The sequence below is a fragment of the Entelurus aequoreus genome, linkage group LG18, assembly GCF_033978785.1.
Source record: "Entelurus aequoreus isolate RoL-2023_Sb linkage group LG18, RoL_Eaeq_v1.1, whole genome shotgun sequence".
Classification (NCBI taxonomy): domain Eukaryota; kingdom Metazoa; phylum Chordata; class Actinopteri; order Syngnathiformes; family Syngnathidae; genus Entelurus; species Entelurus aequoreus.
This window is the reverse complement of record NC_084748.1, coordinates 16,190,225-16,212,860: the sequence shown is the minus strand read 5'-3', so window position 1 is coordinate 16,212,860 and position 22,636 is coordinate 16,190,225. Positions and strand designations below refer to the sequence as shown.

At 35.5% G+C, this 22,636-nt stretch overlaps 2 protein-coding genes across 7 annotated transcripts in view; one reads left to right on the top strand and one right to left on the bottom strand.

Moving 5' to 3' along the window:
• Nucleotides 1-22,636, bottom strand: part of LOC133633868 (uncharacterized) — a 174,155-nt gene that overhangs the window by 126,355 nt on the left and 25,164 nt on the right. For all 6 annotated transcript variants that reach the window (XM_062026628.1, XM_062026630.1, XM_062026624.1 and 3 more), the window contains exons 3-5: nt 21,580-21,632; nt 21,348-21,452; nt 18,411-18,463 (exon numbers count right to left, since the gene is read on the bottom strand). The gene's annotated coding sequence lies outside the window, so the exon portion shown is untranslated. The remainder of the gene's footprint in view (nt 1-18,410; nt 18,464-21,347; nt 21,453-21,579; nt 21,633-22,636) is intronic.
• On the top strand, nt 311-16,975 carry sfrp2 (secreted frizzled-related protein 2). The gene is made up of 3 exons (XM_062026623.1): nt 311-949; nt 6,028-6,108; nt 14,247-16,975. Exons 1-3 carry the CDS (start codon nt 454-456, stop codon nt 14,549-14,551), a joined length of 882 nt encoding a protein of 293 aa, XP_061882607.1. The 5' UTR covers nt 311-453; the 3' UTR covers nt 14,552-16,975.

The following is a 22,636-nucleotide window of genomic DNA, read 5'->3' as shown; positions in this document are numbered from 1 at the left end:
CACAGAGAGTAACAAGTGGTAGAAAATGGCTAAAAAAAAATTATTTTTTTTAATATATATATATATATATATTTGGATGCTGGCGGGCTGAATCCGGCTTGCGGGCCGTAGTTTGGGGACCCCTGCTTTAATTATTTAGTATTTTATCAGATTAAATGTTAACTTTTGTGGTTTTATTGTAGCACTTGGAGAGTTATGAATAAAATCCATTGTTACATTTTTTTTTTTCAACTACATTTTTTCCATTTTTCTTTTTTAGTTTGTGACCGCCCCCCGTTGCTACGCCCCTGCTGCCGTGCAGTAAGTGCGAGCGGTCCACAGTAGTCCGCCTATAGACCCCTCCCAGACATCAGTAAGGAGAAGAAGTTCAGTCAGGAGGAAGATCTCACAAGCAGAGTCTTCATCCATGCTGACACTCTGACGTCCAATTCACATCGAGCCCGAGAAAAAAAAATGAGGGCTTTTATTTTGACGGTCTCCTGGCTGCTGACGCTCGCCTTGGCGGAGGCCATCCACGGACTGTACAACTTCGGCCAGCACGACTTCTTCCCCAGGAAGAACAACTGCAAAGCCATCCCGGCCAACCTGCTGCTGTGCCGCGACATCGAGTACGCCGACATGCGGCTGCCCAACCTGCTGGGACACGAAACCATGAGCGAGGTCCTGCAGCAGGCGTCCTCCTGGATCCCGCTGGTGCAGAAGCAGTGCCACCCGGACACCAGGAAGTTCCTGTGCTCGCTCTTCGCCCCGGTGTGCCTGGACGACCTGGACGAGCCCATCCAGCCATGCAGGTCCCTCTGCGAGAGCGTCAAGCGCGGCTGCGCGCCCGTCATGTCCGCCTTCGGGTTCCCGTGGCCCAAAATGCTGGACTGTGATCGGTTCCCGCTGGACAACGACCTGTGCATCCCGCCCGCCGCGCTCGACAACATGGTGCCCGTCACCAAAGAAGGTATGTCAACTACTGCAGAACACGAATATTGTGCATGTTTAATGTTGTATTGTTTGTGTTGCTTTATTATATATGCTGAAGTCTGCACATTCTACACTAGCACACATGCACATTGTTCATTTTATTTATTATTACTTATTTTATTTGAATGCCTTCTTATAAAGAGTGAAATTACTGCCAAAACTCCACAAAAACACTCAAACGTTTTTACTCACGCACAACAATAAGCAAGTAAAAAAAATTTTTTAAAAAATCTGCAAGTAAAGAAAATGCTCTAAAGTTAAAAAAAAAAAAAAAAGTATGTTCTGCAAGTTAAAAAAAAGATTTGCAAGTAAAAGAAAAAAATCAAATTAAAAAACGATGTGTTTAAAACAAAATTGCATTTTCTTAAAAAAATAAATAAAAATTTGCCGGTAAAAAAAAAATAAAATTCTGCAAGTAAAATAATGATTCGCAAGTATCAAAACAATTTTCCGCAAGTTAAAAAAAAAAGATGATTCGCAGGTAAAAAAAAATAAAAAAATTCTATTAAAAAACGGTTTGTGTGTGGAAAAAAATTGCAGGTAAAAAAAAAAAAAAAAATTCACAAGAGGAAAAAAAGTACGGAGCCTCTAAAGCAGGGATGTCAAACGTACGGCCCGAGGGCCGGATCAGGCCCGCGAACAGGTTTTATCCGGCCCGCGGGATGAGTTTGCTAGGTATATAAAATTAACCTGAAATTTTGGAATGAAAGAAACAGCTGTTCTAAATGTCTCCACTGGATGTCGCAATAGCAATTATTTGTATCTTTGTAGATTATGTTACATATGTACAAAATAAACCACATGTTAGTACATCAGTCGAGGAAAATGATCAAACTACATAAATAACATCCTGTAATTTGAATTTGATATTTTTTTTAAATCTTGATAGATTGAAATTTAACACCAATGAGTTGATGAACATTGATGAACATTATCACATAATTTATTCAGAAAATGTAAATAACGACAAATAAAGATAGAATACCATTAGCCGCAACATGTAATTGTAAAAAAAACAACAACAAAAAACATTATGATTTGTACATTTTCATTTTTAAACAAAGAAAACAATCTGAAGTTGTCTTTATTTTTAAGTTATTGTGCCGTGATTTTACCAGTCCGGCCCACTTGGGAGTAGATTTTTCTCCATGTGGCCCCCCATCTAAAATGAGTTTGACACCCCTGCTCTAAAGGGACATGGGAATTTATTTTTTTTTAGACATGTATCTCGTGGCCACGAGAAAGTATCTCGTGGCCACGAGAAACTTTTTATTAAAAAATATATATATATATATTATATATACACATATAAATTATATGGGTAGATATTTGCTCTAAAAAGGGTATTTCAAAAAGTAAACAGTACAGTAGGTAGTTGATGTTGATATATGTAATGCACATAAGGGTATTCTAGTCAGATGCGCGTGTGTAAATATGCGATGTGTAAATATCAAAATATTACGTACGTCGAATCGCTTTTTGTCAGGCAATATTACATTTAATGACAATTTTACATAAATGAATACATCCAAACACGTTGTACATATTTATTATTTGCAGGAAGAAATAACAGTTACAATTGTGTGTGTATCTTCCAAGCAAGAAAGAAGTTTGATCACATCAACATGGGACTAACTGACACACTCCGCTTCGCTGCAGGCCCGCAAGCCACGCCCACCCCCACAGCCACAGAAGAGGAAAACTGTCCTTTCCCGGGCATGATAAAGTCTTAAATAATGTCAAACACGTAGCGTTACAATAACCAGGAAGATAAAGTGTTTGTCTCACACCTACTAATCAAGCATTCACATTTTGCCACAACACACATTGGGGAAAGTCCTAGTTGGAAATACAGCCATATTAACTCCTAAACTGCCATTTTAACACACACCAAACCATCAGCACGCATCCAATGCTTTCTCGTGGCCACGAGAAAGTTTCTCGTGGCCACGAGAAACTTTTTATAAAAAATAAAAAATAAAAATAAAAAATTAATTTTTTTTTTTTTTTTATAAAAAGTTTCTCATGGCCACGAGAAAGTTTCTCGTGGCCACAAGATAATTTCTCGTGGCCACGAGAAAGCATTGGATGCGTGCTGATGGTTTGGTGTGTGTTAAAATGGCAGTTTAGGAGTTAATATGGCTGTATTTCCAATTAGGACTTTCCCCCATGTGTGTTGTGGCAAAATGTGAATGCTTGATTAGTTTCTCGTGGCCACGAGATACATGTCTAAAAAAAAAAAAATTCCCATGTCCCTTTAGGGGCTCCGTAAAAAAGCAATTTTCTTCAATTAAAAAAAAAATTTGCAAGTAAAAAAAAAAAATATTATGCAAGTAAAATAATGATTCGCAAGTATAAAAACAATTTTCCGCAAGTAAAAAAAAATGTGTCGCAAGTAAAAAAAAATGTTGTATTAAAAAACGATGTGTGTAAAAAAAATTCAAGTAAAAAGACAATTCACATAGGGAAAAAAGCTATTTTCTTCAATTAAAAAAACACATTTTTTTACATTTGCACGTAAAAAAAGATAATTCTGCAAGTAAAAAATTATTCGCAAGTATAAAAATAATTTCCGCAACTAAAAAAAAAAGATTTGCGAGTAAAAAAACAATTCACAAGGGGAAAAAAAGCAATTTTCTTCAATTAAAAAAAAGTTTTAAAAAAAATTCTGCAAGTAAAATAATGATTCGCAAGTATAAAAACTATTTTCGGCAAGTAAAAAAAAATTATTCGCAAGTAAAAACAAAAAATTCTATTAAAAAACAATTGTGTGTAAAAAAAAAAAAAAATTGCAAGAAAAAAACTATTCACAAGGTAAAAAAAATATTTTTCTTCAATAAAAAAAATAATTTCTCAAGTAAAAAAAAAAAATTCAAGTAAAATAATGATTCGCAAGTATAAAATACATTTTCAGCAAGTAAAAAAAAAAAGATTCGCAAGTAAAAAAAAAAATTTCAATTAAAGGATTTTAAAAAATACAAGTAAAAAACAATGCACAAGAGAAAAAAAAGCTATTATCTGCAATTTAAAAAAAAATTGCAAGTAAATTTTTTTATTCTGCAAGTAAAAAAAAATCAATTAAAAAACGATTTGTGTAAAAAAAAATTGCAAGTAAAAACAACAATTCACAAAGGAAAAAAAGCAATTTTCTTTAGTAAAAAAAAAATCTCAAGTAAAAAAAATACAAATAAATAAAATTCTGCAAGTAAAATAATGATTTGCAAGTATAAAAACAATTTTCTGCAAGTAAAAAAAAAAAGATTCACGAGTAAAAAAAGATTTCAGTTCAAAAACCATTTGTGTGTAAAAAAATGTGCAAGTAAAAAAACAAGGGAAAAAAAGCTTTTTTCTTCAATACAATTTTTTTTTTGCAAATAAAAAAAAAAATTCTGCAAGTAAAATAATGATTCACAAGTATAAAAACTATTCACAAGTAAAAAAAAAATTCCAATTGAAAAACGTGTAAAAAAAATTGCACGAAAAAAAAAAATCACAAAGAAAAAAAAGCAATTTTCTTCAATTAAAAAAAAATTCTTAAGTGAAAAAAAATAATTCTGCAAGTAGAATAATGATTCACAAGTATAAAAACAATTTTCAGCAAGTAAAAAAGAATAAGATTCGCGAGTAAAAAAAAACACTTTTGGCAGTAATATTCCATCCACCCTTTTAGAAATAATATTTTGCACTCTGCACAATCTACACACTTGCACACAGAGCACCCGTAATTCACACTCTACAACGGCAGGCGGTGCTGCTGAGTCAATTTATTTTCAAATGCTGCCATCCGCAGAAGAAGAAGATGCAGGGTGGGGAGTAAAATAGGGGATAGACGAGAGGGGGAACTTAAAGGTTAACTTACAGGTTGAGCGTGTTTCGCCTCTCTTTTGTCCGCCATTTTACTTCCCAAACTGCTTCTTTTTCATTGTTATTTTTGGCGGACGGCACCATGTGCAAATAACAGTAGCTCAGCAGCACCACCTGTGGTTGTAAATTTACACTAATATTTACCCTGAAGGAAATTGTTTTTATACTTGCAGAAAATTGTTTTCATACTTGCGAATCATTTTTTAATTGAAGAAAATTGTTTGTTTTTTTAACTTGTGAATTTTTTATTTTTTTTTAATTAAAGAAAATTGTTTTTTTACATGTGAATCAATGGATGTGAGTAAAAACATTTTTGTGTGTTTGTGGAGTTTGGGCAGTAATTTCATTTAATTACATTTTGTGCATGTTTTATGCTGTATTGTATTGTTTGCTGACATTTGCATATCCTATACTTGTACACATATACTACTGCATTGTTCATTTTGTTTATAAGGACTTTTTTTTTATTTTACTTTAAATGCCCTCTTAATGTGTGTTTACCTATTTTTACCTTCTACATCACAGGTGTCAAAGTTAAGGCCCAGGGGCCACATCTGGCCCGCCACATCATTTTAACTGGCCCGCAAAAGAAATAATATCTTTATCTTTCTCCATTTTGACATACAAAAATACATGCACTGCATGCAGTTGCATATCTTTTAAATGTTAATACTATTTTATAATGCAACAAACAAGGTTTTGTGTTAATTTTATTTTAAAAGTGTTTGACTTATTATTTTAAAGCAAGTCATCCATCAAATTTACACCATAAAAAAAGACAATACATTTTACAGGTAAAAAAAAAAAATCCCATCTCAATCACTAGAATTTTTCCGTAAAAAAACATGGTACCGTTTTTTTCATTTACTGTAGATTTCATGGTAAAATTTTAGCGACTGAGCTGCCATTTTTTAACCGCAGAATCTACAGATTGTTTTTACAGTCTATGTGGAAAAAAAAAAAAACATAATCAAATGCATAGGCAATTGTGTAAAAAAACATCTAGCAATTCCTTGTACATTTATACTCATATTATTCACTGTATGTGGTGGCCCTTTAAGTGCAGCCATTACGGCGATGTGGCCCTCAATCAAAAGGAGTTTGACACTGTTCTAAATTATTCCTGTCAGTCATTGTTATTATATGACAAGAAACTCTTTACACAATATTTGCGTTTTCTTTTCGTTTCAGTGCCCAGAGTGTGTGATGCCTGCAAGGAAAGTGACGACAATGACAACGAAATTGTGGACAACCTGTGTAAAAATGATTTTGGTAAGTTATCCTCTAACTTAAAAACACTATTCTAATAATTACACCGTGTGACTGTCCTTGTTACAAATCTCAGTGAAGAGTTTGATATAAGAGCTGTAGCTATCGGTTATTTTCGCAATCGATTTATCTATTGATTAGTTTGTTTGATTGATCAAATAATCGGATAAACACACTACATAGCCTCAATGCGTATTTAAGGGAAAATTGTTGAAATAAAATGTTTTTTCCGCTTGTCATAATCTTAATTTTTTTCCCTAATAAATCCACAACATCAACATTTAAATTGCATTTTCAAGATGTGTGCATTATTACAAATGTATAAAAAAAAGGACACACCAACACCAGCGCTCTATTGTAGCTGCCTGCGCAAATTTCCAATGGATTAGATTTATATAGCGCTTTTCTAGACACATTTAAAGCGTTTCACAGACAAGTGAAAACCCATCATTCATTCACTCCACATTCACACATTGATGGTGGTAAGCTACATTTGTAGCCACGCTGCCAATTTGCGCCTACGGCCCCTCCGACTACCCCCACCAGCTTGAAAATGGTCTGTGAAACATAAGGAAGGAGTTTTGCACAAACACCCACCATTATGTGTTATGTGGACCACAAGGAAGTGTTTGAAATGTAGAAAAAAAATCATAATTATGACCCTTTAGCTGAATAATCTCTGACCTTATTTTAGGGAATACATGCGATCTGAATTTGTCAATTTTTGTTAGTTATAGACAAATGGAAGCTTTTTTCTAATCAAACTAATCGATTAATCGTTGCAGCTCTACTTGATATTTGTTCTAAAATGGTAAGAGTTGGCTTATTACACTAAAAAAAAAAAAAAAAAAAAAACTATTTGCATTTAATACATTTAAGGAATGACAACATTTATTAAAATTATGTTCAACTAAAACTAAATTGGAGTGTTTAACTTATTAGTTAAAGCAGTGGCCTCAAAGTAGAGGCCATTTGCGGCCCAAAAGGTCCATACTTTTTGGCCCTCTACATAACTTCATGGTTTTGTGTATTTGTAGCCTGCGCCTTGTTATTGGCTGATAGTTTTCCCAAAAGACACAAACTGCAATAACAGTGCAAACACCAAAAATACAGCTTGACACACAAACACAAAGAGACACTTTCTTTAAAGGGCCCCTTTAATGCAAAACCAACTTTTCTTACCTAACGGTACCTGCTGATGTGTATCAGGGATCTGCATAAGTCCCCAATTTTTTTAAATCAAACCGCGGAGACCTTGCCAAGATATTTCTAAAACAATCTTGCCTTCCTTCATACTTCCTCTAAACCAGCCATTTGAAATTTGCGCCATTTGGAATGTTTTTCCCACGTGTGACGTCATCCAATTATCCAAATATGGTAGAAATCTTTACAAAATAAAAATAAAAAAATACTTTATCGCACTGAACGTTTAAATATTTTCATTATTTTCACATTTAATGTTTGTAAAAAATAAGTTGATTCAATATTTTGCCATGTTACTTAGTCATTTTCCGAAATGATGATGTACTTAATGGCTATTTTCAAGAACACAAGCTTTTAGAGCTGATCCGGCAGAATTTTTTGGCTTCATGATAATTAATCTGCAATGAAACGGTTAAACAATTAACTTCCTTAAAAGCAGGCTTATTTGAATGAATATTTAATATTGTCATTGTAAGTTTTATCCTGGAGGAAATAATGCGAGGTAGTTCTCAACCATCATGTTGTATGCTTGCATGTTCGAAATAAACTCAAACTCAAACTCAAACTTGAAGAACTTGTTTGCCAATCACAAATGAGAAATATTGACTGCAACAGCTCCAAGGACTATAGAGTGTGAGACTACTGGGACACTCTTTGAAGATGCAATGAACCAATAATATCGAATCAGCAGTAATTATGTGGTAAACAGTCTAACCCTGACGTCTGCACTATAAAAGAAAAAAATCAAACATGTACTGTAAATTAAGGCATTCTGGGCATCAGCTTGGTATTTAATCTGAATAAAGTACTTCAATTGTATGTGTTTTAACAAATACATTGCAGAAAATATATTAGGATTATACACAATATTAAGTAAATGTACTTTACAAAATTGTTAGTAGGGGTGTCCCCGTGCGATATTCATATCAAATATTGGTCCGATATCAGCCAAAAAAGCAAGTATTGCATGTAAAATGTCTGGTATAAGCTCCAATACAAGCTGTCCTGCAGCAAGTTTACTTGTGCAACCTTGAACAGCCAGTTAACATCTAAATGTCCTCCAATAAGCACACAGGGTTGGTCTTTTCTTCTGTTTTAGTCATTTACTAAAGGTAAATATGGTAGGCTGTAGGCAACTAGGTGCTAGCAGCTACACAACAGCTAAGCACACAAGCTAGACGTACGCAATGTGTCCTTCATTGAACAGTATCGCAGTTTAAAAAAGCACATTCGTCTAATAATTATCGTTACATATTACTTACAGATACAAAGTCTCCAAGGCAGAAGTGTATTATAAAGTATCCAGCAACAAACGTGTCCGCGAACGGGACAATCGGTAGAAAATGGATGGATGGATGGATGGATGGATGGATAGCTTAACTTCATCAATTATTGTAACCACTAGGGGTCGCCAAAAAAGAAAATTCCACCACGCTTGAAATTTGAAGACAGCATGAGTCTGTCACAATGTTAGTGTTTTTCATACCTACCATTGTTCTCTTTTCAAAATAATACAAGTACGTACTAGGAAACAACGATTATCAGCGACGATATTTGGCATTTTGATGTATTGGTCTTGTTTTTCTTTTTCTTTTTTTCTTTTTTTACAACTACATCTGCAGATACATATGTGTAAATGTGGAAAGAGTGTCAAAGTGCTTTGAGTACATTGAATGTAGAAAAGTGCTATATAAGTATAGTACAAGTATAATCCATATGATACCAGTATTTTATTTTTAAAAAAGTCAAGTAGATAGTTATAAACACTGCTCAAGCACCAGTCCGTTTGCACTTCCTCGTGCAGTGTTGGTTGTTTGTACACGATATATCTCTTCTGCTAGGCTTTCAAAACTTCCATATTTTGCCGGGAAATCCAGTTTTTGTCCTTCTCTCCCGGCGTTGTTGCGTTTTGTTTGTTTTGCAACTGCAACGATCAAGCCTCCGTCCGCAGCCCTCGCAGCGTGGGCTCATCAAAGGAGCGTGACATAGGTGATCCAATCACAATAACAAGGCGACAGAGATTAATGGACACCAAGACGACAGAGTATATACACTACCGTTCAAAAGTTTGGGGTCACATTGAAATGTCCTTATTTTTGAAGGAAAAGCACTGTACTTTTCAATGAAGATTACTTTAAACTAGTCTTAACTTTGAAGAAATACACTCTATACATTGCTAATGTGGTAAATGACTATTCTAGCAGCAAATGTCTGGTTTTTGGTGCAATATCTACATAGGTGTATAGAGGCCCATTTCCAGCAACTATCACTCTAGTGTTCTAATGGTACAATGTGTTTGCTGATTGGCTCAGAAGGCTAATTGATGATTAGAAAACCCTTGTGCAATCATGTTCACACATCTGAAAACAGTTTAGCTCGTTACAGAAGCTACAAAACTGACCTTCCTTTGAGCAGATTGAGTTTCTGGAGCATCACATTTGTGGGGTCAATTAAACGCTCAAAATGGCCAGAAAAAGAGAACTTTTATCTGAAACTCGACAGTCTATTCTTGTTCTTAGAAATGAAGGCTATTCTACAAAATTGTTTGGGTGACCCCAAACTTTTGAACGGTAGTGTATCTCTGCCAAAAATCCCAACTTTGTGTAAATATATTGACTAATAGGAGACTTATCATATACCGTATTTTTCGGACTATAAGTCGCAGTTTTTTTCACAGTTTGGCCGGGGGTGCGACTTATACTCAGGAGCGACTTATGTGTGAAATTATTAACACATTACCGTAAAATATCAAATAATATTATTTAGCTCATTCATGTAGACCAGGGGTCACCAACCTTTTTGAAACCAAGGGCTACTTCTTGGGTACTGATTAATGCGAAGGGCTACCAGTTAGATACACACTTAAATAAATTGCCAGAAGTAGCCAATTTGCTCAATTTACCTTATTAATAATTAATGATATTTATCTTTGTGGAAACACTGATCATCTTAATGATTTCTCACAATAAATATATATAGAAACAGATAAATATCAATATGCAACACTTTATTTTTATATTTTCTCTAAGTGCACATTTTTCAAATTGAACATTTTCAAATGATCACTTCTAAGACAGTCTTGTGAAATCACAATATCCCATTTTAACTAGCTAGCCACTAACATTTTTTAACAAATCATGAATTACTTTGCACCATGTTTGTACAAATAATAACTCATGTAAAATACAAAAGTAAACTCTCAAATTTTTAAATCATGTCACACTTTGAACTGGACACCAAATCTGTTATCTGTTTCTTTGTCAGTTAGTGGGAAGCCTGGCATTGCATGCTGTTAACTAGTGTGTTGTACTCTGGTGTGTAACTTGACACTGCAACTCTGAGTGAGTCTTGCAGATGTGCATCAGTGAGGCGTGTTCTGTGTTTGTTCTTGATGAAGTTCATGTCAGAAAAGGCTGATTCACAAAGATAAGATTTTTCCTCATTGTTTGCGGAACCTTCTTAATCTTTTGGACATATTTTCACAGCAATCTGGCCTTAAGCTTAATTATGATAAATGTAAAATGTTAAGGATCGGAAATCTAAAGGGAACGTCCTTTCGAATGGAATGCAAAGTGCCTGTTTTGTGGACAGATGGACCAGTTAACATACTTGGTGTTGTTGTCCCAGAAAATCTGGAAGATCTAGGCTCAGTAAATTATGATAATCGACTAAGAAAGCTGGACAAAATTATGCAATTATGGAAAGGGAAATCCCTAACCTTGTATGGTAAAATGTCTATTGCCAACTCATTAATTATTCCTCAATTTATTTATTTGTTTTTGTCATTACCAGCTCCATCACAAAACTTTTTTAAGATTTATGAGCGGAGGGTCTTCGATTTTGTCTGGAACGGCAAACCAGAAAAGATTAAAAGAAAGGTTTTGTACAAAGAGTATGAATATGGGGGCCTGAAACTTCTCAACCTTGAAGCTATGTGTCTGTCTTTAAAAGCATCAATTGTTCCAAAGATGTATTTAAACATTGAGTGGTACACAAATGTCCTGTTGGACAAAAAACATGTACTGTATCAAAAGAAATTGTATCCTTTTTTACAAGTGATCTCTTCCCAGAGAGTCTGCTGGGAAACATGGCGGGGTTCATAAAGGAAACAATCCACTCATAGTGGTGTTTTCAATTTTATGTGCCAGAAAAAAGAGACGATATTTTGCAGCAGTTAATATGGATGAACTCTAATATTGTAATAGATGGAAAGCCTTTCTTTTGGAAAAATAAGTTTGAAAGAGGAATCATTTTTGTCAATGATATTATCAATGAGAATGGTAAAATTATGAAGTATGATGAATTTAGAGCTATGTATGGTGATGCTTGCTCAAGCTTTTCATTTTATCAACTAACTGGAGTAATTGGGAAAAGATGGAAACAAATAATTAATTATGGAACTAATAAATTATTAGTTTGTTAACCTCTAATAAGAAATTCTAGTTGGCAAAAAGGAACTAAAATAAATAGAAAAATATATAATTTTTATTTAATAAAGAAATCTTTGAAGGCTGCCTCATACAACACAAATGGAAAATATGAGGACTTTTTTGACTGCCCGTTGCCATGGGATGCCATATTCAAACTAATCTCTAAAACCACTATCGATGTGCAAAATCGTTATTTTCAAATTAAAATTATTTATAACTTCTTACCCACAGGGAAAATGTTAAAATTATGGAATATGACAGAGTCAGATGATTGCCGATTTTGTTGTCAGGAGCCTGAATTTGTTTTGGTATTGTCATATTGTGTCTTTGTTTTGGGTGGAAGTTGAAAAAATGTGTTTAAGGATTGGTTTGTTTATGAAGCTTAATGTGGTTTCTGTTATTTTAGAAGAGTTAATTGACAATCATGATTTAGTCAATTTAATTATAGTACTCTGTAAAATGTTTATTTTTAAGGCCAAAAACAGATATTCACTTAGTATTACTTTCTTTAAAACATTTATTCAGTATTTTCTAACTTTAAAAAGTTACATGGTTGAAAACGATAATGATGCCAAAAAACATTAAAAAAAAGATGAGAAGTCCTCAAAGGCTTATTTTGAAAGTATAATTATGTTTATAGATTATATGATAGCTGTTGTTGTGTTCCCTAATTTGAGTGACCTGGACATAATCTGGACTGTACATAAATGCTTATTTTTAAAATGTAATTTTGTTTATAAATTATATGCAATCTGTTGTGTTCCCTAATTTTTTTCTGTGTACATGAATGAAGGTGTGTGTTGCTGAGTCCGACTTGGACATTATCTGGACTGGGCCTTGTTTTAAAAAACCCTTTAAACAAATCTAATTTCATTGACAACCTGGTCTGTTGAAGATAAGGCCCTTTTTTAAAAAATAAAATAAAATAAGATTAATAAATAAAAAACATTTTCTTGGATAAAAAAGAAGGTAAAACAATATAAAAATAATTACATAAAAAATAGTAATTAATGAAACTGTTAGTGGACCAGCAGCCTATACAATCATGTGTGCTTCAGGGACTGTGTCCCTTGCAGATGTGTTGTCTATGTTGTGGGAACCAGAATATTGGTAGCAGAAATAAATAACCCCTTTTGTGTGAGTGGGTGTGGATGAGTGTGCATGGGGGAGGTTGTTTGGGTTGATGCACTGATTGAAAGTGTATCTTGTGTTTTTTCTATGTAGATTTAATTAAAAAAAATAAAAATAAAAATTATTTTTTATTTTTTTATTTTTTTATTTTATTTTTTTTAGAACAGGCCCGCGGGCAACTCATCTGGTCCTTACGGGCGACCTGGTGCCCGCGGGCACCGCGTTGGTGACCCCTGATGTAGACGTATAAGATTTCATGGGATTTAGCGATTAGGAGTGACAGATTGTTTGGTAAACGTATAGCATGTTCTATATGTTATAGTTATTTGAATGACTCTTACCATAATATGTTACGTTAACATACCAGGCACGTTCTCAGTTGGTTATTTATGCCTCATATAACGTACACTTATTCAGCCTGTTGTTCACTATTCTTTATTTATTTTAAATTGCCTTTCAAATGTCTATTCTTGGTGTTGGGTTTTATCAAATAAATTTCCCCCAAAAATGCGACTTATACTCCAGTGCGACTTATATATGTTTTTTTCCTTCTTTATTATGCATTTTCGCCTGGTGCGACTAAAACTCCGAAAAATACGGTAACTAAAGAAGAACAGGCAGCAGCTCACACATTCTCATACTTTCTGTACCATCCAGGATGTCAGCCATCTTGAAAAATGTCTCAACTATAATCTATGTGAAGGAGCCGAGAATGGATTTTATTTAAAATGTTCGCAATATTTCAGAGTCCCTCACGAGGAAACTTTATAACGTAATAAATCCATAAACCGCTATAAAATTTAGTATTGTATTGAGTTATTGTGATGTAGAGAAATCCCATATTTTTACCCATTTTCCCAGGAGATTTCCCATATTTTAAAAGGCAAATGTTGATGCACCTATTGGACACACGTAATAAAGGTGTTTGTGAAAAAATTTCAACAAAAATGTAATTAAACATTATGTCGCTACTGGTCCAACGTTTCCTAAAAAGTAATGTTTAAAAAACAACTAAGACGTATACTATTCATGTTTAAATACATTTTACTGCAAATTTATATAGTTATCGGCCTCCTTGACTACTAATAATCAGTATCGGCCCCAGAAAAACAATATCGGTCAAACTGTAGTATGTACTATGATTTGTGCTGATATCATATCAGATTAATATCTCTATCAGCCTATGTCGGTATCGTATCAGAAGTGAAGGAGTTCTATCAGGACACCCCTACCTGTTATGTCACTGTAAAAAAACAATTCTCCAACTTTTACAATATATTACCTGTATTACATATCTAATCAAGTCATAACAAGAAATGGAGTGCCCTCTTTTTTTGCCGTGTGGTTTGGATTCCTCTTCTCTGTGTGCCCCAATAGCCCTGAAAATCAAAGTCAAGGAGATCTCGTACATCAACGGCGATACCAAGATCGTGCCCGAGAACAAGAGCAAGACCATCTACAAGCTGAACGGCGTGAGCGAGCGCGAGCTGAGGAAGACGGTGCTGTGGCTGAAGGACGGCCTGCAGTGCGTCTGCGAGGAGATGAACGACATCAACGCCGCCTACCTGGTCATGGGCCAGAAGATGGACGGCCACCTGGTCATCACCTCGCTCAAGCGCTGGCAGAAGGGCCAGCGCGAGTTCAAGAGGATTACGCGCAGTATTCGCAAGTTGCAGTGCTAAAAAAAAACAAAAAACTTTTAGCCGAGTGGTAGATTTCAATTTCCAGCACTGATCTTTGTTTCTATCGCCTAGTTAAGAAAAATCTGACTTTGATTTGTCACAATTTGAAATTGTCAAGTTTTCTCCATTTAAATAGTGTACAGCACCGTTAATTAAAGTACCAGTAGAGTGGAAAAACAAGTTGCCTCTATATTGAAGCTCTTATCATATAAAACTGATTTATGACACCAAAAGACTTGTAAAGTTTGCGAATAAATAGATATGATCAAAATAGTATCAATCTCATGGAGATTCCCAAGCCATTTTGAGAGTTAACGAGGAAGCCAGTAGAGACGTAAAGTTAGCAACCATAAATCCGCTTCCCCGTCAACAACAATACTAATCAAGCAGACTTTGTGAGAGCCAACAATTTCTTGGGAAAATTATGATCCGGAACCTTATATTTTTGAGCCTGAACACAAAGAGGATGAGCAATAAGTTTTAGAAGCCAAGTGCCAAACGGATGCAGCTTAATTGAAACGCCATCGCATCCGCAGCATTGCGAGGTGCGAAACATTCAAACTAACCAGAATAAAACAAACACTTACTGTACAATTTCCACTCTCGCTGGGATGCCAACCGACAGGGTCCTCACATAATCCCGTTTAAATTAAAGTTAAAGAACCAATGATTGTCACACACACACACAATTGTGGTTAAATTATTCTTTGCATTTGACCCACCACCCTTGATCACCCCCAGGGAGCAGAAGCGAATAATTGATTTTGAATCGAATCATTAGCTTCAAGAATTGAATTGTTACCCCAAAGAATCAATTCTGAATCGAATCGTTACCCCAAGAATCGATTCTGAATCAAATTGTTCCCCCTAAGAATCGAATCGTTACCCCGAATAATTGATTCTAAATCGAATCAGTACCTTCAAGAATCTAATCGTTACCCCATAAATCGATTCTGAATTGAATCGTTACCCCAAGAAATGATTATGAGTCTAATTGTTCCCCCTAAGAATCGAATCGTTACCCCCAAGAATTGATTCTGAATCGAATCATTAGCTTCAAGAATCTAATCGTTACTCCAAAGATTTAGATCTGAATCAAATCGTTACCCCAAGAATCGATTCTGAATCGAATTGTTCCCCCTAAGAATGGACTCGTTACCCCCAAGAATTGATTTTGAATCGAATCATTAGCTTCAAGAATTGAATTGTTACCCCAAAGAATCAGATCTGAATCGAATCGTTACCCCAAGAATCGATTCTGAGTCAAATTGTTCCCCCTAAGAATCAAATCGTTACCCCAAATAATTGATTCTAAATCGCGATCAGGGAGGGAATGGGTCACATTTTTGACTCGGCCGGGGTTTGAACTCACAACCTGCCGATCTAGATGAAGAATCAATTACAATCCTTACAAAGGGTTAAAAGAAAGTTGCCGCAACTAGTGTCTTTATTGCCATCTCGGGGTATATCAAAGTCGACCAGCCTCTCAGTCCATAGCCACATTTGTCTACAACCAGGTGAGAGATGCATGAATTATAATCTGGAATTTATTTTTGGCACGTTTGAGACGAAGCAGAAGCAGCCGCCGGCTTAGTGTGTCAACAATAGCAGCGTAAGCTAGCATTACCTCACTGTTATCAATGCGGCGCTAAAATAGTCTGTCTGCGTTAGCACTTATAATAACAATATCCCTCATATTTGGTTCATTTAGAGGTCACGACATGTAAATGAAGTATTGTTGGTAGTTTCTGGAGGTTTTTAGAGAGAGTATAATGGGCGCAATAGAGGGCCCTCGATCTGTTGACACAATTGCTAGCTATTTATTTACGTATTTGTTCTTGTCTTACATAAGGATTGTGAATGATAAACAGCACATCTCTTTCCAATGTTTGCGTATTTCCAGTTTGACTGATCTTTTAATATGGTTCAGCGTGCGGAAGCATTCATCCAGTGACGTAGAATCTACGGAAATTGCCGAAAATACTCGGAGCGGAATATTCAAAATGGTCGACTGAATTTGTGGCATTTTGTGATATTTAGATGGTATTTTCACATACTTTGCAAACTGTAAGTACAATTTGATATGGTTTAAAGGATACAGTGAAACACAATTAAGCGTATAAAGTCAACTTGTTTTTCCACTCTACTGCTACTTTAAAGTTAAAAGTCACTGTTTTATGTTAAAAGTTGTTTAGAAAAATGTGCAGCAGATGTTTTTGCTAAAAGTTTACAGCTTTACAGAGGTACATTTTCTTTTAATGTTCAAACGTAGTCAATATTATTTTGTTCTTCGGCTTATTATCACAAAAAAAGCTAAGAAAATTTAGAGTCGTGTTTTGATTTTGGTCCTACATTCTTCAGCGTATATTCCTTTACATTTTTAAGGTGAAACGTGCGAGTTGTTTGAGGTGGGGTTTTTTTTTTCCAACTGTATAGTTTCTTGGAAATTTTAGAAGAAAATGTATGAGTTTCAGGAAAGGGGTTGATGGACTGAACTTTAACTAAGTCATTACAAAGACTGAGTGTTATTGAAGAATGAAAAAAATTGTAGTAAACGTTCATGTGCAGTATCTAAAACGTTGTTCAACATACCTCCAAACTTACATTTGAATTACGCTAATGCAAGGGAGAATGGATTTCACAACACAGCAGCAACAGAACCAATTTTGTAAAAGCAGTATGGCGCAAACTGGTCAGTCAGCAAAATAGTACTGATGAGTAGATTGTAAACAGCAATAATACAGGTGAGTAAAAACATTTTAAAGCACATGCAGAGCTAGATAAGGCTCATGACACTTGCTTCACTTATTATACAAATGCGGATGTAATTTAAAAAGTACATCAGGAGGTTGCCTACAGCCACAGCTATTAATATATACATTTTTAATCATAGTAATTAAAGACCCCAACAGTTACTTGCTTTTGTACACCACTGTGGTAGTTAAATAGGAGTTAATTGGAATATTTTTTTAATATGCTGTAAACTGCAAAGACTAATTGGTGTTTGGTGTTTTAAATGTGTTCCCCCTCAAATCATAAATGAGAGATAGCTGGCTATATTCTCTTTTTTATACTTGCGCAAATACATACTTTTCGTACTGGGATCAAATTACCTTTTTCATATAAATTACTAAAGTGTTTTTGTTTGGTTTGTATTCTATACTGTTTGACGAGCATTAAGTAGGTAATAATCATGTGGTGTGTATGTGCAATATAAGGTATTTTTCACAGCACTATTTTTGTGTGGATGTATTGCTTTGTAAATATCAAAATACAGTATCATCTTTTAGTGTTGTATCAAAAAATAAAAAAGGTGCCCACAAATTGTTGCAGGTGTCTCAGTTCTTTTTTTTTAATTAAAAAAAAACAAACAGAAATAACAATTACTGTAATTTTTAAAAATCTGCTTGTTTGAAAAAAAGCTTTATCACTGCCACCTATTGGCAGTAAAGGGAATCTGAGGGAGAATCTCACATTTTAAACATGAATTTATTTGAACTTATTTATGTCCCGATTACAATTATCATTACTGTGTGTTCAGATCAATAAACAATATATTGTATTATTATTGTATTCATAATTGTATTATTATTGCACTACAGTGTACTATCTGAAAGAGGAAGAAGGACAACATGGGGAACAAGTGTTGTAGACATTAACCATCTTTACTTATTAACGGGGAGTCCCAGTCAGGTATTTCCACCGAATGTCAGCATATCATAAGATGAAGAGTTGTCGTGAATTTTGGCTGGCAGAATGTAACCCAAAAACCTCAGAAAAATAACCTGCTGCTTTGTGACCGCCATGTGACCCTCATGAGTCACTTCCAAGCCCTTCATGTGACTTAAGGTGGACTCACCTGGGAGGGATCCACCCTGCTGGGCCTCAAGAACTGCTGGTGACTCTTGAGTACTGTAAGGAATAACAGTGTGTCACTATGGACAGTCTGGACAGGACTTCTTTCATTTTGACTCTATGATGCACAACTTTCTTCTCAAGAAAAGCTCAGTATTAACAGTATTTCACAATGTCCACAAAACAGAATGTTCACACAATGACTTTGGTCAGTATAGAGTACACTTAGTTAAGGCCTTAAGTAAAGTCATTTTATTAAAAAACGCCTTCTCTTGATATTTCACCAATGCTCATGTAAGAAATTGCAATACAGAATAGAACATGAATTTATTCTGGGTTTTTTATTTATTTTTGCAACATTATTAATTGAACCAACTCCTCTTTGAGGATACGCCTGATCTACTCTCAGACATTAAACCTTGTATACAATACTGATAAAGTTAAAAAATTGGACCTTTTTACCGTAGGGTGTGGGTAGAGTTTAGCGTCAAAGTTAGCTAAATCGTGTTTGAAGGCGACGACGAACTTACTTTGCTGCCAACCTTAACCCAGTAATTGTGAAAACTCACTATTTTTAATTATTTATTATCGACCATTGGTTTTGTATAGAGCAAGGGTGTCCAAACTTTGAGTGGGGGGCCACCTTCAGCTAAAAAAATTTGGCTGAGGGCCGAAACCATGCAAAGTAACCATATACATACATACATACATAATACATATATATATACATATACATATACATATATATATATACATATACATATACATATATATATATATATATATATATATATATATATATATATATATATATATATATATATATATATATATATATATATATATATATATATATATATATATATATATATATATATATATACATACACACTACCGTTCAAAAGTTTGGGGTCACCCAAACAATTTTGTGGAATAGCCTTCATTTCTAAGAACAAGAATAGACTGTCGAGTTTCAGATGAAAGTTCTCTTTTTCTGGCCATTTTGAGCGTTTAATTGACCCCACAAATGTGATGCTCCAGAAACTCAATCTGCTCAAAGGAAGGTCAGTTTTGTAGCTTCTGTAACGAGCTAAACTGTTTTCAGATGTGTGAACATGATTGCACAAGGGTTTTCTAATCATCAATTAGCCGTCTGAGCCAATGAGCAAACACATTGTACCATTAGAACACTGGAATGATATTGCACCAAAAACCAGACATTTGCAGCTAGAATAGTCATTTACCACATTAGCAATGTATAGAGTGTATTTCTTTAAAGTTAAGACTAGTTTAAAGTTATCTTCATTGAAAAGTACAGTGCTTTTCCTTCAAAAATAAGGACATTTCAATGTGACCCCAAACTTTTGAACGGTAGTGTATATATATATATATATATATATATATATATATATATATATATATATATATATATATATATATATATATATATATATATATATATATATATATATATACACACACACATACATATGTGTATACATATATACAGTATATATGTATACCGCCACATCTGCGGTCCCCTCCAAGGTTTCTCACTGTTATCCCATTGGGTTGAGTTTTTTCTTGCCCTGATGTGGGATCTGAGCCGAGGATCTCGTTGTTGCTTGTGCAGCCCTTTGAGACACTCGTGATTTAGGGCTATATAAGTAAACATTGATTGATTGATGTAAATAGTCATGAAAATAAAGAAAACGCATTGAAATGAGAAGGTGTGTCCAAACTTTTGGCCTGTACTGTATATGAACACATATATATATATATATATAATTAAAGTGTGTGTGTTTACATATTATAATAATGTAATGTGTATATAAATAATAATTATTATAATTGTGGTGACTTGTCCAGGATGTACCCCGCCTTCCGCCCGAATGCAGCGAAAGGGACAAGCGGTAGAAAAAGGATGGATGGAATAATTGAATATTAATAGTATGAGAAAGTGCAACTCCTAGTTTGTTTACTTCTGTGACGACCTCTTTAAAGTTTTGTAATCAATCAGAAATATCAAGCAGCTGAAAGTCAAACATTGCTAAGTGTGGAGAGTGTTTAGCGATATCCCATCATACCTTGCGGTGGGTTTAAATGGGTATATTTTCATGATATCCACAAAGTTCAGTGAGCACTTTGTGTTATGTGTAATCATGTGTTGACTTTTTGTGCTGGTGGAATTTTTTTATTTATTAATTTTTTGCACCATGGCCTTAGTGTGTGAATGTGAGTGTGAATGTTGTCTGTCTATCTGTGTTGGCCCTGTGATGAGGTGGCGACTTGTCCAGGGTGTACCCCGCCTTTCGCCCGATTGCAGCTGAGATAGGCTCCAGCACCCCCAGCGACCCCGAAAGGGATAAGCGGTAGAAAATGGATGGATGGATGGACTATGAAAGGATGTTTGGATTGGGTCATTTAAGTAAATGTTGTGCATGTGCTAACAAGAAAGTACACGTCATAGGCACTGACCTGAGTTTCTCACATTGATCACAAAATGGTGACAATTTGCCACCTGTCAGACCACTGGGATCTTGAAATTCAGTATGAAAGCACCCTGCACTGCCAGGTTATTCATTGATATAATACTTGTGCTTTCGTCTCGCGGGACAAAGTGAAAATGCCAGAAGGCCGCATTTGGCTTGTGGGCTGGGGCTTGGACACAGCTCAATTTTATTTCTCGTACAAGAAGTTGGTTACACCGAGCTACACCCACACTTTAAAGTGAAAACTTGTGATTTTGGTGATTTACTGCTGCCTATCTGTCTAATATACAGGATTACATTTTCATGGCGACTGTATAAATTCCATTGGAGGAGTGGGTTCAGGAATGATTCTCTGAAATGGCAAAAAACATAAAAATTGCACTTCCTAACCAAATTGGCTGACGACCTGTGCATTTTACAGCAGAGGGTGTGTATCCATTCGAGCGTACCTGCGTAATAAATTCTGTGTATTCTCTGCAAGGGAGCGGTAATATTTTTCCAACTCCTGCAGGTTGGGATCCTAGGCAGGCTTTTGGGGGTCACACCTGGAACGTCTAAAAAAAAAAAAAGTTCAGTTTATCAAGATACACATGCTGGCGAATTCGGTGAAATTAAGCAATTCCAAGAGGTCTTTTGCGCCTGAGTGCAATTATCTCGCAAATCAAACGAAGTGGAAATTACCTTGCATGAATCAGCTTCTCCAAACCCAATGGCGTGGCTGTCATACTTTTGCACTGTAGTAAAGACAATTGAAGTCAATTGACTAATGGGATAATTATAGAGAGAGAAAAAAAGTGCAGAATCATGCAACAGGAACAACCACCTTTGTGTGTCACCACTTAAAAATGTATGCATGACTGGGTTCCCAATCATCGCTCGAACACCATCATCAAGTTCACCGACAACACCACAACACCACAGTGGCCTACAAAGAGTAAAATAGAGGCGCTGGCAGGGTGGTGGACCAAGAACAACCATAGGCTGAGCGCCAAAAAGACCAAGAAGACGGTCATAGATTTTAGGAGCCAAAATTCAGGGAACATAAATTTCGGAGGACCTCACACGAACTGCCAACACTTCAGCACTGGTCAGTGCGTGTTCTGCGGAGGAGCCAACTTGAGGAGAAACTGCATGCAGTTATCCTTCTATCGTGCAACCATAGAGCCAGAGCTGATGTCCTGCGTAACTGTGTGGTTTGCTGCTTGCTCCGCTGCTGACAGGAAGGGCCTGCAAAGGGTGATCATGACAGCGGAGAAGATTATCGGCCGCCCTCTGCCCTCCCTAGAAGACACTGTTCGATCCTGTTGCCTCGATAGAGCAAATAAAATGTTGAGTGTTGTTATGGACAAGCCTCACTAAGTCCTGGGATGGATTCTCGCTTATCCACGCAGCCCGGATATTGGCTGAAAGCTAGTGGGCAGCCGAGGACGGAGTCAACGCTCTTGGTTGCTTTGTTGTGTCTGTTTGGGTCTCTGGCCGTGCTTCCCCCACCACTGCCGAGGCCACCATGGTGTATGTGTAACTGTACGTAGAAATGGCGCTGGTAAAGTGGCAGCTGGTCGCATCAGCTCTGTTCTCTTTTAATGTATTTTATGTCCTTTGTTTTCTTTAATGTTTCCCTATTGTTTTTGTGTTTGTACCTCATTTTATGTGGACTTTTTGTATCTGCACTGCAACCACGTAATTTCCCATTTGTGAGATAAATAAAGGTTATCCTATACTATCCAATAGCTTACAC